Consider the following 14,502-nt stretch of genomic DNA (forward strand, 5'->3'; position numbering starts at 1 on the left):
TAAAAATCACAAGCTTTTCAAAGTTATCATCTTCATATATTAATGTTGCTTTTTATGTGTTGAATCCTAAAGTAGGTTTTACATACTGTAGATTTTAACAATTTTTTAATAATTCATTTTTTATTTTTCAAAATAAAAGTGTGGTAGAAAATAAAAACAGGTCATTTTAGTGTTTTAGAAGCAAGCTAAAACATGGAAATTAAACAAGAGGAGCATTAAATAGCAGCCCCTGTGAGTGCTTTTGAAGATTCACATCACCAAGGACTGAGGTTGTCACAACTCCCCACAGAATTTAAAGAAACTAAAGTTTCTGAGCCATCAATACTCACAATGAGAACAGAGGGGAACCAGTACCTGCCCAATGTCATTGTGTCATGTGGACAACATTTTCCTTTTGAACTGAGAAACCGAAGATCTGAGAGGTAGCCTGACCTGCTAAGACCCTCAATGTGTTAGGGGATAATATTTGGTCCAGAGCCCAGATCTCTGCACTTCCGGTCCGTTCCCCACCCTAGTTCTCATAGGCATGAAGTCTCTTTGTCCAAGACAAACAAAGGAAAACAGAGCCAGAATAAAGTCAACAACTTTACTAGAAATCACATGTCTCACAGAAAAAGGGAATGTAGCACCAGGTCGGGTTGTATGAAAAATATGTATCTATATAAATTTGTCATGGTTGCTCTATTGACCACTAGGGCAGGCTCCCCCGGGTATCAGGCGCAGCAGCTGCACTTGTCCGAGGCCCCTTTGCAGACACAGCCCTGGGCACACTTGGCACAGTCCACAGGGCAGCAGGAGCAGCAGCCTGGGGAAGAAAGGAGAGAGTGAAAGTCGGAGATAATATTACAGCAAAACGCCTTTCCCAAGAGCAGACCTGCCCCAGGCTCCTCCTCCAGGCCTAGAGGACTCTGACTTCAGGATAGAGAGCCGTCTTAAGAAATTTGCTGTGTGACTAAAGGAAAAGGCTGCCCTGCCCCATGTGAGTACAGAATAGTCAGAGGGCCTTGGAGAGACAGTGACAGGGCCTCGGGACCAAGGGAAGGCCACCCCCAGAAGCATCCCAGGAAGTGAAAGAGTCTTCAGGGTCAGAGAGGAGGCAGACTAGTTACAGAGCTGGTCCCAGGAAGACCAGGTATGCTCTGGGCTGCACTGCAGCAAAGGACATGGTTCAGAGAAGCTACACATGGTCACCCAGTTCAGTATGAAGAACTCAGGACACTGGAGGGTTCACAAAGTGGCATCAGAGAAAGGAGACCTGGGTTCTAGTCCCCGATCCATCCTCGACACTATTATGTGACTTCTATGGGCTCAGTTTACCAGTTTTACCTTTCGAGAATGAGAGGTTGGTACTGAACAATCTTTATGGCTTGTATGGGTCTCAACCTGTTTCAGTGCTGGGGGTCGGGGGCGGGCACAGGACATGTAGGGAAGTGTGGTCAGTGTCCTGCTCCTGCCTGCTGAGCTCTGGGTCCCTCCTCAGCCCAGACCCCAGGTTCCCAGAGAAGGGGCCACACTCACTCTTCTTGCAGGAGAGACATCTGCAGGCCTTGCAGGTGCAGGAGCCAGCACAGCTGCAGGAGCCGCCTGCCAGGAAGGGAAAGGCCAGCGGTGAGCAGGGGGAGGAGGGCTCCATCAGCAGGCCCCCTCCCCATCCTCATGCGTCAGGACCAGCGCTGGAGCTCCCAGTCCACTCAGGCAGATAGAGCAGCCCCAGCTCCTCTCTTCCGGTCCCAGGAAAGTAGGTCCCCTCCTGATTTACTCCCCAGGGAAGGCCCCAGGCTCTAGACCCAGCCCAGGGTGACTGTGGGTGGGGGCCAGGTCTCTGTCCTGGAGCTCAAGAGGCACCATGTCCCCACCTCCCATCAAGGCCCGGCAGCTCCAAGGCCTCCTCGCAACACTGGGTCCCCGTTGAGCTGTCCCCTGACCAGGTGGGTGAGGACAAGGATGGGCTGGAACCTCAGTACATTCAATTCAATAAGAAGCAGGGATTTCCCCGGTGGTTAAGACTCCCCGCTGCCACTGCAGGGAGACACGGGTTCCTTCCCTGGTTGGGGAACTAAGATCCAGCACATCGTGCAAGACGACAAACTAAAAACAACAAAAAAAGGGGGTGGGTGGCAAAGGGAGATAAATGCTCTCATAATCCTGACTAGGAAAAACCACTGGTCCAATGACAGGAGTCCCCTTGAGCACAAACTCCACATCCTCCCTTCTCTAGCTGCCGGGACTTTCTGTCCTACGCCTGGAAGCGCGCATCCTAGGGCTCAACGCCAAGGGACACTTACCAGTGGGGCAGGAGCAGTTCGGGTCCATTTTTGAGGAAAGGCGAGGGCCGAGGTCCAGAGCAAGTGGCAAAGCAGATCCACTGATCCAGTGGGAGGCGTGTTGGAGCCCAGGAGCCGAGCGCTATTATACCCACAGGAGACGGGCCGGGCGCAGAGGGTCTGCCCCCGCCTGCCCCCACGCCGCCCTCTGCGCCCGGGCCGGGCGGTGAGCACTACGCGCGGCCGAGCGCAAGATTCCCGGAACGCGGCTGGGCTACGTGCGCACCGAAACGCCTCCTTCCCCTACTCGCCCCCAACGCGGAGGGACTTTGTCCCGGGCAACAAGTAGCGCTCCAGGCTTCCTGTCCGCCCCTTCCCAGCTTTCCACGATGTTCCCGGCGTTTACAGGAACCCAGCCCCTGAGTCCTCGCAGCCTTCCCCGCCCCCGCAACTCTTGTCTTTGCTTTCACCCTTTCCCGGAGCCCAGGCGCAACCTGAGCCTCGAGCTCACATCTCAGGCTTGGCTGGAGCCCGTGTGTCGTGTGCAGAGACCCGTGATGGACGTGAGCTTCACCATCAATCCCCTGAACCCCGCTTCCCTAATATGTCTTCCCACAGCCCCCACCGTGGACTTTGAACAGAGTTTCTCTAGTTTCTCCTGTAACAGCCCAGCAGCGAACTCAGCCTTTTGTCTCCCAGCCTTCCTTACATTCTCCACGACTGAATAGATGAATGGGCACGTTTACCCAGCGAATCCACTGCCTAGCCAGTCCTCCCGGCTCCGGGATGGAGATTCCCTAGTCATACGATGCCTCCTAGGGAAAGCATCCTTGTGAGTGATAGGCAGACCTGGCATTCAATAACGAAGTAAGACAGTGGGTATTTCCCTTTGAGTAGTCCTGACAATTACATACCAGGGAGTCTATGCCAAGCCTTCTTTCATCACTTTTCCTCTTTAAATTCTAACAGGTAAAGGGAAATACTACTTGGGAGCTTGTTTCCCAAAGGCAAAAAGTAGATCCAGTACAAGGATGCTACTAACCCAAGGTCACAGTGCTGGGATATGGTGCCCCAAATGCTATTCCTATCTCTTCTTAAGGAAAAGAGTCAGTGAAGAAGCTTCCCTGTGGCCCAGAGGTATGTGTTCAGCACTTCTCTACTGCATCAGCTCAATCATGGGTGCCGAAGTGGTACGAAAGGAATGCATATATGTCTTAGTGGCTACCATCAATGTTTAGAAGTAAATTGATCTTCATAGCGTTAAAGAGTTTGCTTTTCATGTAAATAAATTTATATGTATATAAAATGTTAAGTAAAATCTTGGTGCAGGTGACAGCAGAAATGGAAGAATCCTTCAGTATTTTGTTAGGAGAACTCGGACTGTCTTGCTGATGGCTTGATATCCCTAGTGCCAGCCCCTTTTTGTTGGAAGAGTGGCGTAACCCTCTTAGGGAAACTAGTCATCCACTCCCATATTTGATGAGAACAAGAGAGAACACTCAGCTAGCACACCAGCTCCAGCTTATTGGTCTGGGTGTAGAGATATATATCCTATGCTTTGACTGATAATAATAGCTGATATTACTATATTACTGACTGTGTGCCAGGTTTCATTCCAATTTATTTGCAAATATTCACTTCTTTAATCCTAAGAGCCAGACACTATTATTTTGCCTTTTAAAGCAGATGAGACTGAAGCACAGAGGTTATGTCATGTGGATGTGACACAGGTGGGACCGGCACTCATGCAGGCTGAGGGCAGCCCCCTTGCCCTCACCCCCTACTGGGCACCATGACATCTCACAACAGGTGAGGACACGGAACACCTGGCATGAAAGGAGCCGTGGGAAAGCACTGAGCTGGCAGTCAGAACCCTCTGCATAGCTCTGTGACCTCTCTGGCCCTCAGTCTCCCATCTCTCCAGCCAGGAACATAACTGGACCATCTCTGGGCACCCTTGCAGCTCTGAATAGGGAGAGGCAGGATTCAGCCTCCAGGGACATTGTAACCAGCAGTGTGTGGCCAGGAGGTGAGACGGCTGTAGTATAGGTTCAGTCTTCTGACTTCCGACTGTGTGTCCTTGGGCAGGTTGCTTAGCCTCTCTGGAAGATGGTACAATGACCCCAGCCCCTGCGCATTTATTCTGGCGCTGGTTCCTGTGCAGCTCAAATGACATGAAGGGTGGGAAAGTCTTCCGAGTCTGTCCTGACACTGTGTAGGGTCTTATCCTGTGGGTGTCATTTGAGGGTATCCCCACTCCCCCGGCACTCAGTCAGCAAGGTTCCAACCCATTCCCAGCCTCAGTCCTGGGAATCCTCCCAAATCCATGAGCCATTTTCTAGGAGTTTGTTGGGGCCTCAATGGATTCACCACATATCCACAAAATTTTGTGGATAAAGTGATTATAATGGCCACTTCTTAAAGCCATATCTAGGAATCACCACTATCCCACTTATGCCCGTGCCATTGAGATGTAATCTCCCTTATACACATGTGAAAATGGAGGCTCAGGCAGTATCACATACATGCGCAAGTCAGATAGTGGCTAGGTAGTTGTGAACCAGGATGCCTGACACCAAAACCCATCCCCTCTTCACACAGGAAATCCGTGGGCAAGTGTGGTTCTGACTTCTAGGCCAAGTGACTTGTTTTATGGTTGTGTTTTTTTTTTGGGGGGGGGGGGCGGTATTGTACAACAAATAGCAATACCCTGGAGTAAGAAGGGGAAACCTACTCCAGTATTCTTGCCTGGAAAATTTCATGAACCAAGGAGCCTGGGGGGAAAACAGTTCCTGGGCTCGAAAAGAGTCAGACACAACTGAGCCACCTGAGCACACATGCACGCACACAGCTTACTTTAAGTGTCCTTTTACTATTAAAAGATTCCTAAAAAAAAAAAAAGATTCCTGCATTAAAAAAAAAAAAAAATAACGGCAATACCCTCCACAAACAGCCAGGGACAGTGAGCTTTGATATAAATAACAAGTCACTGGGCTCCTCACTCCAGCCTAATGAACACCACCTCGCCCTCCAAACTGGGGAATAGCTATCACCCTGTGGACATGAAGTCCTTCACCTGGACCCAGTTCTCAGGTACACGCCCTCTTCATGGGAAATAGCTGGGTGGTGACTCCTTCCACTTTCACAGTCACTCTGCTGCTTTCATGTAGCCAAGGGCTGGATTTTGAGAGAGGAACAGATTTCAGCCTGCCCTAGGGAAGAACTCCCAAAGATTCTAAGCCAACTCACCACAGGAAGCTGGCTAGGGGTGGTGGCTGTCCTGTCAGTGACCCTGGGCAAGCCAAGGCTGATGTTCCCTGCGGGCATGTGGGGGCAAGAGCTACTTCAGGTGTGTGTGGTCCACACAGTGGGGCATTGGTGAAGTACTTCCAGGAAGGCTTATCCACGGCTTAGATGAACGTATGTGTAGCATTTAAAACTCTTAAATTTTCTTATTGGTTCTTTATAGATTGATGAAATTCTGTGTACTGAATCTAAAAATGGGTTGGTTTTTTTTACACTGTGACCTCTAAAATTTTTTTAGTACATATACCAAAGTTTAAATCTGTGAGCATTAGAAAATAAAAATTGGCCCTTCAGCAGTGTTTCAAGCAAGCCCTATGTAGAAGTAAAACAATTAAGGTTCGGATTTCACCCAGTCTGAGTACTTTTTTTTTTTTTTTTGCATGGCAGAATTTAATTTTTTTTAATTTATTTTTTTCTTTCTTTATTTTTTTTTCATTTATTTTTATTAGTTGGAGGCCAATTACTTCACAACATTGCAGTGGGTTTTGTCATACATTGACATGAATCAGCCATGGAGTTACATGTATTCCCCATCCCGATCCCCCCTCCCACCTCCCTCTCCACCCGATTCCTCTGGGTCTTCCCAGTGCACCAGGCCGGAACACTTGTCTCATGCATCCCATCTGGGCTGGTGATCTGTTTCACTATAGATAATATACATGCTGTACTCTCGAAACATCCCACCCTCACCTTCTCCCACAGAGTCCAAAAGTCTGTTCTCTACATCTGTGTCTCTTTTTCTGTTTTGCATATAGGGTTAGCATTACCATCTTTCTAAATTCCATATATATGTGTTAGTATGCTGTAATGGTCTTTATCTTTCTGGCTTACTTCACTCTGTATAATGGGCTCCAGTTTCATCCATCTCATTAGAACTGATTCAAATAAATTCTTTTTAACAGCTGAGTAATATTCCATGGTGTATATGTACCACAGCTTCCTTATCCATTCATCTGCTGATGGGCATCTAGGTTGCTTCCATGTCCTGGCTATTATAAACAGTGCTGCAATGAACATTGGGGTGCACGTGTCTCTTTCAGATCTGGTTTCCTTGGTGTGTATGCCCAGGAGTGGGATTGCTGGGTCATATGGCAGTTCTATTTCCAGTTTTTTAAGAAATCTCCACACTGTTTTCCATAGCGGCTGTACTAGTTTGCATTCCCACCAACAGTGTAAGAGGGTTCCCTTTTCTCCACACCCTCTCCAGCATGTATTGCTTGTAGACTTTTGGATAGCATTAGAAAATAAAAACTGGCCCTTCAGCAGTGTTTCAAGCAAGCCCTATGTAGAAGTAAAACAATTAGGGTTCGGATTTCACCCAGTCTGAGTACTTTTGAAACCTACAAACCTAATAATGCTGAGGCCTGAACTTTGGTAGGGGAAGCCCAGAGAGTGAAAATGAGAAATTGAGGAGTTTCCCCATCATCGACACTTAAAATAATGAGAACAGTGAGGAGCTGTATGTGCCCAATGCCATTATATCACTTGGAGGATGTGTCCCCTTTTACCTGAGAAGCCGAAGCTCAGAGAGGTAACCTGACCTGTTTAAGGTACTCAGTGTCTTAGGGGCAACTGGTTAGGTGCAGAACGCAAGTCTGCATTTCCACGCAAGACACACAAACAAAAACAGAAGCCAGAATAGAGTCAACAAGATTTATTACAATTCATATATTTTATAGAAAAAGGAATGTCGTATCGCATCAAGGTAGTGAGAAAAAATTGTGAAATGCAAGTTTGTCATGGTTGCTGTGCGGATACCCGGGAGCAGGCTCTCCCCTGCGTCAGGCGCAGCGACTGCACTTGTCCGGGGCCCCTTTGCAGACGCAGCCCTGGGCACACTTGGCATAGCCCACGGGGCAGCAGGAGCAGCAGCCTGGGGGGAGTGAGAGATAACATTATGTGAAACCACCCTTCCCAACAGCAGGCCTGGCACAAGCTGACCCCAGGCCCTGAGGACCCTGACCTTAGGAAAGTATGCTCTATCCTAAGAAATTCGTCTCTGACCCTCTGAAAATTGCTCTGAGTTCAGGACAGGGCAGAGAGCCTAGAGACTGTGGTGGGACCTTTAGGGGCAGTGAAAGGACAGCTGCCACTCCTCAGAGGGCTTCCTAGGTGGCACTAGTGGTAAAGAACCCTTTGCCAATGCAGGAGACATAAGAGACGTGGGTTTCATCCCTGGGTTTGGAAGATCCCCTGGAGGAGGGCATGGCAACCCACTCCAGTATCCTTGACTGGAGAATCCCATGGACAGAGGAGTCTGGATGGCTACAGTCCCTTAGGGTCACAAAGAGACATGACTGAAGCAAACAGACAGTGAAGTAAGCACGCACACACCCGTCAGAAACATACAGTGAAGTAAGGAAAGTGGTCAGGTCCAGAGAGGGGCAAACTCTGCCACAGCTGTTCACCAGGGGTCAGGGAAGGACTGGGCTGCCCGTACAGCAAAGGACTGCACCCCCAGGGCAGAGACACCGCACCTGGTCACCAAGTTCAAGAACCTAAAGTGTCCAGGACACTATAAGGTTCACAAGGTGACATAAGAGACAAGAGACCTGGGATCTAGGTCTAGTTTCCATCCTTGACCCCATTCGCTGACCTCTCTCAAACTTATTTAGCCATTCTAGAATGAGAAGCTGGAACAGAATCATCTCTCTGGCTCTTTCAGCTCAGATTCTGTTTCAGTGCTGGTGCAGAGGGAAGGGGGTGATGTAGGGAAGTCTGGTCAGTCCTGCTCCCTGCTGAGCTCTGGGTCCCTCCTCGGACTCAGCCCAGACCCCGGGTTCCCAGAGGAGGCCCCACACTCACTCTTCTTGCAGGAGGGGCATCTGCAGGCCTTGCAGGTGCAGGAGCCAGCGCAGCTGCAGGAGCCGCCTGCCAGGAAGGGAAAGGCCAGTGGTGAGCAGGGGGAGGAGGGGCCACTGCAGACATAAGCAGGGCCCTCCCCCTCCTCCTGGGTCAGGACCAGCCCTGGGAGAGCTCGCCTCCACTCAGCCAGATGGAGAAGCCCCAGCTCCTCTCTTCTGGCCCCAGGAAAGTAGATCTGGTTCCCAAGGAAGGCCCCAGGCTCCAGACCCAGCCCAGGTTGACCGGGGCTGGGGGCCAGGTCTATGTCCTGAACCCCAAGAGGCACCATGTCCCCTCCTGCCGTCAAAGCCTGGCAGCTCCAAGGTCTCCACCCAGCACTGGGTCCCAGTCTAGCTGTCCCCTGACCCCCTGGGTGAGGACAAGAGGGACAGTCTGGAGCCTCAGTACTCTCCATTCAAAAAGAGAGTCTGGGAATTCCCTGTGAGTCCAGTCCTTAGGATTCCCCTGCTCTCACTGCCCAGGGCCCGTGTTCAATCCCTGGTGGAGGAACTAAGATCCCACAAACCGCGTGACTGGGGGGGGGGGGGGGGGGGGGAAGGGGGAAAAAATGCTCCCTCGGTCCTGGCTAGGAAGAAAGCACTTCTGGGTGAACCCTGGGCATCCACTTTAGCTCAAATTCAAAATCCTCCATCGTCTAACCCCACGGAACATCTGTCTAGTGCCTGGGAAGGGGGCACCCTAGGCCCAGAGCCAGGGGTCTATTACTAGTGGGGAAGGAGCAGTTGGGGTCCATTTGGAGCAAAAGCACGCGGCAAAGAAGAGGCACACGATCCAGTGAGAGGCGTGTCGAGTCGAGGAGCCCGCTCGCTGTTTGTAACCGGAGGAGACGGCCCGGGCGCAGAGGGCCCGCCCCGCCTGCACCCGCCCGGAGGCTCCGCGCCCGCACCGCCCACAGCGCACGGGGCGGGGCGGTGAGCCCCGCGCGGGCCGAGCGCACGAGTCTTCCGGTGCCCTTGGGGCCGCTGCACACGGAGGGCCGCCTTTGGCCCTGGCCCGCGGGGAGGGACAGTTTGCCGGGAGGTACGCGGTGTCCTAGCCTCCCTGCCCGCCCCCTCCCAGTTTTCCCGAGGGTGGTAGCCACCCTGCTCCCGGCTTTTTCCGGGAACCCAGCCTCTGTGTGTTCGCCGTCTTCCCCACCCCCGCCCCCCGCGCTATCATCTTCGGGTTCGCCACTTCCCCGAGCCAGTGTGCAACCCTAGTCTCGCGTGCACATCCCACCCACAGCTGCAGCTGTGTGTCGTGTGCAGAGCCCCGTGGTGGATGTGACCGTCACCACCAAGCCCTCGACTCTCTCTTGCCCCACCATTCCCTGTCCTGGTCCCCGCAAAGGGCCCTAGGTAGCGTCTCTCTTAACATTTATCTCTAACGGCCCCAGGACCAACTCACTCAGGCCTTTGCCTCCCATCCTTCCTTCTGTTCTCCACGACTGAAATGGATGGATGGGCACGTTTTTCCAGGTGCTCTTGCCCTAAACTTTTCAGGGGTTTTCCTCAACCTAGCCAGTCCACCCCATTCCAGGATGGAGGTTCTGGAAGCATGATGACCCCAAGGAAGGGAAGATCATAGCCATGACCTCTTGGACTTCAGTCTCCCATCTTTTCTGCGGTTAGCACAACTAGCCTGTCTCTAGCAAGCCTGCCAGCTCTGAATAATGAGAGGCAGGGCTCAGCATACTATGACCTCATAATTATTCACCTTTGGCAAGGAGGCGAGACCGCTGTAGTATGGATTCAGACCTCTTGACTACGATCTGTGTGCCCTTGGGCAGGTTGCTTAAACTCTGGGTAATTGGCAGAATCCCTCCATCCCCTGCAAGTTCACTCTGTTATGGGTTCAATGTAGGTCATGTGATATGAAGGGTGGGCATTGAATTTGTGGTTGTCCAAACGGTGTGGCAGCATGATACCCAAGGGGGGCTGTTGCAGGGCATCCACACTCCCCCTGGCAATGGATTAGTACATTTCCAATCAAACTTTAACCTCTCACCTTTCCCCAAGAGCTTTTTGGGATTCAACAAGATTCTGTCCCAATAAAGTCACAGTGAACTGAAGGATCATAGTAGACACTGTTTATTAAGCCCTAGTGAGGAGCTAGGCCACTGTCACTTAATACCAGGCAGAGACACAACCTCCTTTTTATAGGAAATGGAGACTTAGAGGATTTGAGAGACTCATTCAGGATATGTGGCAGAAAGTGCCACTGCCTAAGTGAACCAGGACTGCCTGACACCAGCACCCATGCCCCCAGCATAGGCTGGCTCTAGAAATCCCCTCTTCACACAGGATACCTGGGGGTGAGTGTGGTCCTGACACTTGGGCCATGTGACTTTCTCTTTATCAAATAGCAAATCACTCCAAATGTTGTGGGGGTGGAGGGGGCAGGGACCAGCTATGGCCATTGTTTACAAGTCACTCAGCACCCCTCTCTTTCCAAATACACACAGCCACAACTTTGTAACTGCAGAAAGTGACACTGCCCTGCACAGGCAGACATGAAGTCCTTCATCAGGACCCAATTTCCAGGTATACTCCCTCTTGTTGGGAAATGACTGAGCATTACCTCTTAATTCCTAGCCACTTTGCTGGTTTCAAGTAGCCGAGGGCTGGATTTTGAAAGCAGAGTTCAGCCTGACCTAAAGAAACTTCCAGAAACTTAGAGCCAACTCACTGCAGGGAGCTCTCAAGGGTAGCCGGTTTCCGGTCCCTGGCACTAGATCAGATGAGATGGATGCTCCCTGTGGGGATGTGGGGAGGAGCTACTCCAGGTATAGATGGTCCACATAGTGGGACATCTCCAGAGTGTTTTCAGTGTTCAGCATACACCTTTGGTGAACAAATGTGCAGTTTGTTTCTTTTTTAAACTGAACTATAGTTGATTTACAATACTGTGTTAGTATCGGGTGAACAAACGTGGTTTTTACTTGTTAAATTTTTCTTGTATTACTATTCCCCATGTATTTATTCAAATCTGTCAAGTCAATAATTGGACTTTGTATTTTGTGTCCTTGTAAATTTTTATTAGTAATTCACTTAATTTTATTTTGCCAACATTTAGGTTTGTGAAGATAGAAAATAGAAACCACAGCCAGAAGATTCACACTAGCCTTTCAGTGCAGGGAGTTTGAGAGTCCCAGGTAGGGATTTAGGTAACTAGGGGTGTGAGTCCAACTTCTTTAGAGTCTATAAGCCTAAAATCTATGAGGAATTGAAGGAATTGAAGTTACTTAGGGCAATCAGAGGATGGAAAATGAAGCCACCAACCCTTGACATGAGAATGGAGGGGACCCTGAATCTGCTCAGCACACTTAGTTTATTAGGGATTAATGTTTTGTTCTAGTAGCCACGTCTCTACAGTTCTCATCCAGCCTCCTACACCAGCCCTGGATGGCACAAAAGCCCTTATTCCGAATGCATAGAAAAGAAAGCTGAATCAGAATAGTGTCAACAACCTTTATTACCATTCACATATTTCCTAGGAAAGGGAATGTAGCAATCAAGTCAGAGATGCATAAAATGCAGGTTGGCCCACGCTCCTCCATTGATACCCGGGAGCAGGCTCTCCCCGCCTTCAGGCGCAGCAGCTGCACTTGTCCGAGGCGCCTTTGCAGACGCAGCCCTGGGCACACTTGGCACAGCCCACGGGGCAGCAGGAGCAGCAGCCTGGGGAGAGATGGGGCAAAGCAGGTGTCAGCGATGTTTCCCAGGCACCTCCCTGCCCAACAGCAATCCTGCGGCAAAGCCCTCAGACCCAGAGGACCCTGAGTGCAGAAAAACATGCCCTACAACAGCTTGGAGGACCTTTGGCATTTGAGTTATCCTAGGAAATGGCTGCCTGGCTCCATCTAAGCCCAGGACAGGGCAGAAAGTTAGAAGCAGCAGTGACAGGTGGGTGCCCAGCGGCAAAAGAGGGCCAGGCCCCCAGAACCATGCACTCCGAACCCATTCTGGGTTCCCCCCCTCCCCCAAGCTGCAGCACTCCCCACCCACCACCTCCCTGGGTTTCCAGAGGAGTCCCCACACTCACTCTTCTTGCAGGAGACACATCTGCAGGCCTTGCAGGTGCAGGAGCCAGCGCAGCTGCAGGAGCCGCCTGCCAGGAAGGGAAAGGCCAGCCGTGAGCAGGGGGCAGGAGGAGCCACTGCAGACATGGCAGGGCCCTCCCCATCCTCCTGGGTCGGGACCAGCCCTGGGAGCTCCCGTCCAGCACAGAACAGACGGAAGGCTCATTCTCCCACCCCCCACCCCAGCCCCCTGCTCTGCCCTTCGGTGCAAAGGGCTATGTACTGTCTTGTATTTACCCCCAAGGATGAGCCCAGGCTCCGGTGCCCATTCAGGAAGCCTGGGTCTGATGGCCGGGACCTTCTGTCTGAGCCCGGAAGGGGCAATATCCCCTCCCCACCCAGCCTAGGCAATACGGAGGCCTGGACAGAGCACTGGAGCCGACCCAGAGGCTTCGTGACACCTGGATGATGTGGGACCGGGCAGCCTTGAGTCTCAGATCTCTTGCCTCTGAAACGGAAGACTCTAGGAGGAAGGGAACGCTCTAATGGGAGATGAAGGCGCTAGTTTTGGTAGAAAGCACATGCTGGGTTAACTACAGAAGCTCACCCAAAATACTCCCTCTTCTTAACCCAGGGACACTTCTTGGTATTGGGGAGGGGACATCCAAAGTCCCAGAGCCAGGGATCCCTTACCAGTGGAGCAGGAGCAGTTGGGGTCCATTCGGAGACGAGGTGAGGCCGTTCAAAGCAAGTGGCAAAGAAGAGGTACTCAGGCCGGTTGGAATCCAGGAACGCGCGGTTTAGTTTATACCCAGAGGAGGCGGCCCGGGCGCAGAGGCCCCGCCCCGGCCTTGCACTCCGCCCGCCCCGCTGGGTGGATCCACGCGGTCCTCTCCGCCGCGCTGGGCTGAGCGCACCTGGCGGCGCCCGCCCAGCGCAGGTTCAGTGAGCAAGACTTCGGTCCGTGCGCAGTGCCCGGACCGCCCTCTTTGGCACGAGAACTCGCGGAGGGAAGGTGTGCCGGGTTGCTCTCGGTGTCCCAGCTTCTCTGCCCGCCCCTTCCCAATTTTCCCAAGGTAGGATGCCACCTTTGTTCCAAGAACCCAATCATCCGTCTTCGCCACCCCAACCCCCCACCCCCACCCCCCTCGCCGCCCGTTCCTTTGTACTCAAGTTCTCAAGTTCGTCCTTTCCGGAGCCCGTGTGCAAACCCCAGCCTGTGCTCTCGTCCCTGCTGAACGGGGACGGTGGAAAAACCCGAGCGTTTCCTCCCCTAGTGCTCAGAAGGCCTTTGGCCCTGTTTTTCTGTCTCAATGCAAGGCGGACACTGCGCCCGGGGGCGTCTCCTTTGAGTATAAACTTTGAGTGAAATGGCCTCTACTTCCATCCTTCCTCCACTCTAGTTTGAAGGGATATATGGGCACATTTGTCTGGGTCCTTTGCGTATCTCTACAGCCTAGCCACCCCACTTCACTCCAGAAAAGATGTTCAGAATGTGGGATGCTTCCAGAGGAGGGATTTTTTTTAGGTGATATTTAGACCTAGCCTTACATAACATATCATTTTGTAATTGTTTCTCTTTCAGTGTTACTATTTGACAGCATTTTGTGTGTGTCACATCTGGTTAATCTTTTTCTTTTTTTTTTTTTTATCTTTCATCCCTCACAATGAATCTAAAAGAGGGACACTATTATTTATGAGCCCATTTCGCTGATGGGAAGGGAAGTCACACGGATGTTAAGTAACTTGTCCACAGAGCTAGGAATTAGTGCCACTGGATCTGAGTCCAGTCAGCTTCCCAAGGGAAGGAGAAGGTCAAGGATCAAGTTTTCCTTTGATGTGTCTTCAACATCAGTGTACTGCTTGAGATCTTTTAAAGAGAGATAGGCCTCAAGCTTATCAACTCTCCAGGCTTGTGTTGTGATTTTTGTCTTCAGGGACCTAGACTGCCTTTTCCTCCTCCAAGACACCACACTGGTCCAGTACATTGATGGTATGCCGATTGGAGCTAGTTGCAAAACATAGCAAGTACTCTAGGCTTATGGGTAAGACTGCAATGGCGCTAAG

General features: G+C 51.4%; 3 protein-coding genes across 3 annotated transcripts; all 3 read right to left on the reverse strand.

The window, feature by feature from the left end:
• Positions 1–572: 572 nt before the first annotated feature.
• Positions 573–2,484, reverse strand: LOC133050354 (metallothionein-1E-like). The gene is made up of 3 exons (XM_061134512.1): positions 2,286–2,484; positions 1,519–1,584; positions 573–805 (listed from the first exon to the last, which is right to left on the reverse strand). The coding sequence occupies exons 1-3, from the start codon at positions 2,311–2,313 to the stop codon at positions 714–716; spliced, it is 186 nt and encodes a 61-aa protein (XP_060990495.1). The 5' UTR covers positions 2,314–2,484; the 3' UTR covers positions 573–713.
• A 4,725-nt stretch (positions 2,485–7,209) lies between these two features.
• Positions 7,210–9,266, reverse strand: LOC133050361 (metallothionein-1B-like). The gene is made up of 3 exons (XM_061134522.1): positions 9,141–9,266; positions 8,376–8,441; positions 7,210–7,443 (listed from the first exon to the last, which is right to left on the reverse strand). Exons 1-3 carry the CDS (start codon positions 9,166–9,168, stop codon positions 7,352–7,354), a joined length of 186 nt encoding a protein of 61 aa, XP_060990505.1. The 5' UTR covers positions 9,169–9,266; the 3' UTR covers positions 7,210–7,351.
• Positions 9,267–11,864: 2,598 nt separating this feature from the next.
• Positions 11,865–13,276, reverse strand: LOC133050371 (metallothionein-1E). The gene is made up of 3 exons (XM_061134529.1): positions 13,129–13,276; positions 12,459–12,524; positions 11,865–12,094 (listed from the first exon to the last, which is right to left on the reverse strand). Exons 1-3 carry the CDS (start codon positions 13,154–13,156, stop codon positions 12,003–12,005), a joined length of 186 nt encoding a protein of 61 aa, XP_060990512.1. The 5' UTR covers positions 13,157–13,276; the 3' UTR covers positions 11,865–12,002.
• Between the last annotated feature and the right edge of the window lie 1,226 nt (positions 13,277–14,502).

The sequence above is a fragment of the Dama dama genome, chromosome 4 (genome assembly GCF_033118175.1).
Source record: "Dama dama isolate Ldn47 chromosome 4, ASM3311817v1, whole genome shotgun sequence".
NCBI lineage: Eukaryota > Metazoa > Chordata > Mammalia > Artiodactyla > Cervidae > Dama > Dama dama.

Coding starts and splice junctions, on each gene's coding strand:
- LOC133050354 (XM_061134512.1), bottom strand. CDS start 2,313: ATGGACCCGAACTGCTCCTGCCCCACTG. Junction 1,585..2,285: donor GAACTGCTCCTGCCCCACTG/GTAAGTGTCCCT, acceptor CCTTCCTGGCAG/GCGGCTCCTGCAGCTGTGCT. Junction 806..1,518: donor ATGTCTCTCCTGCAAGAAGA/GTGAGTGTGGCC, acceptor TTTCTTCCCCAG/GCTGCTGCTCCTGCTGCCCT.
- LOC133050361 (XM_061134522.1), bottom strand. CDS start 9,168: ATGGACCCCAACTGCTCCTTCCCCACTA. Junction 8,442..9,140: donor CAACTGCTCCTTCCCCACTA/GTAATAGACCCC, acceptor CCTTCCTGGCAG/GCGGCTCCTGCAGCTGCGCT. Junction 7,444..8,375: donor ATGCCCCTCCTGCAAGAAGA/GTGAGTGTGGGG, acceptor CACTCCCCCCAG/GCTGCTGCTCCTGCTGCCCC.
- LOC133050371 (XM_061134529.1), bottom strand. CDS start 13,156: ATGGACCCCAACTGCTCCTGCTCCACTG. Junction 12,525..13,128: donor CAACTGCTCCTGCTCCACTG/GTAAGGGATCCC, acceptor CCTTCCTGGCAG/GCGGCTCCTGCAGCTGCGCT. Junction 12,095..12,458: donor ATGTGTCTCCTGCAAGAAGA/GTGAGTGTGGGG, acceptor ATCTCTCCCCAG/GCTGCTGCTCCTGCTGCCCC.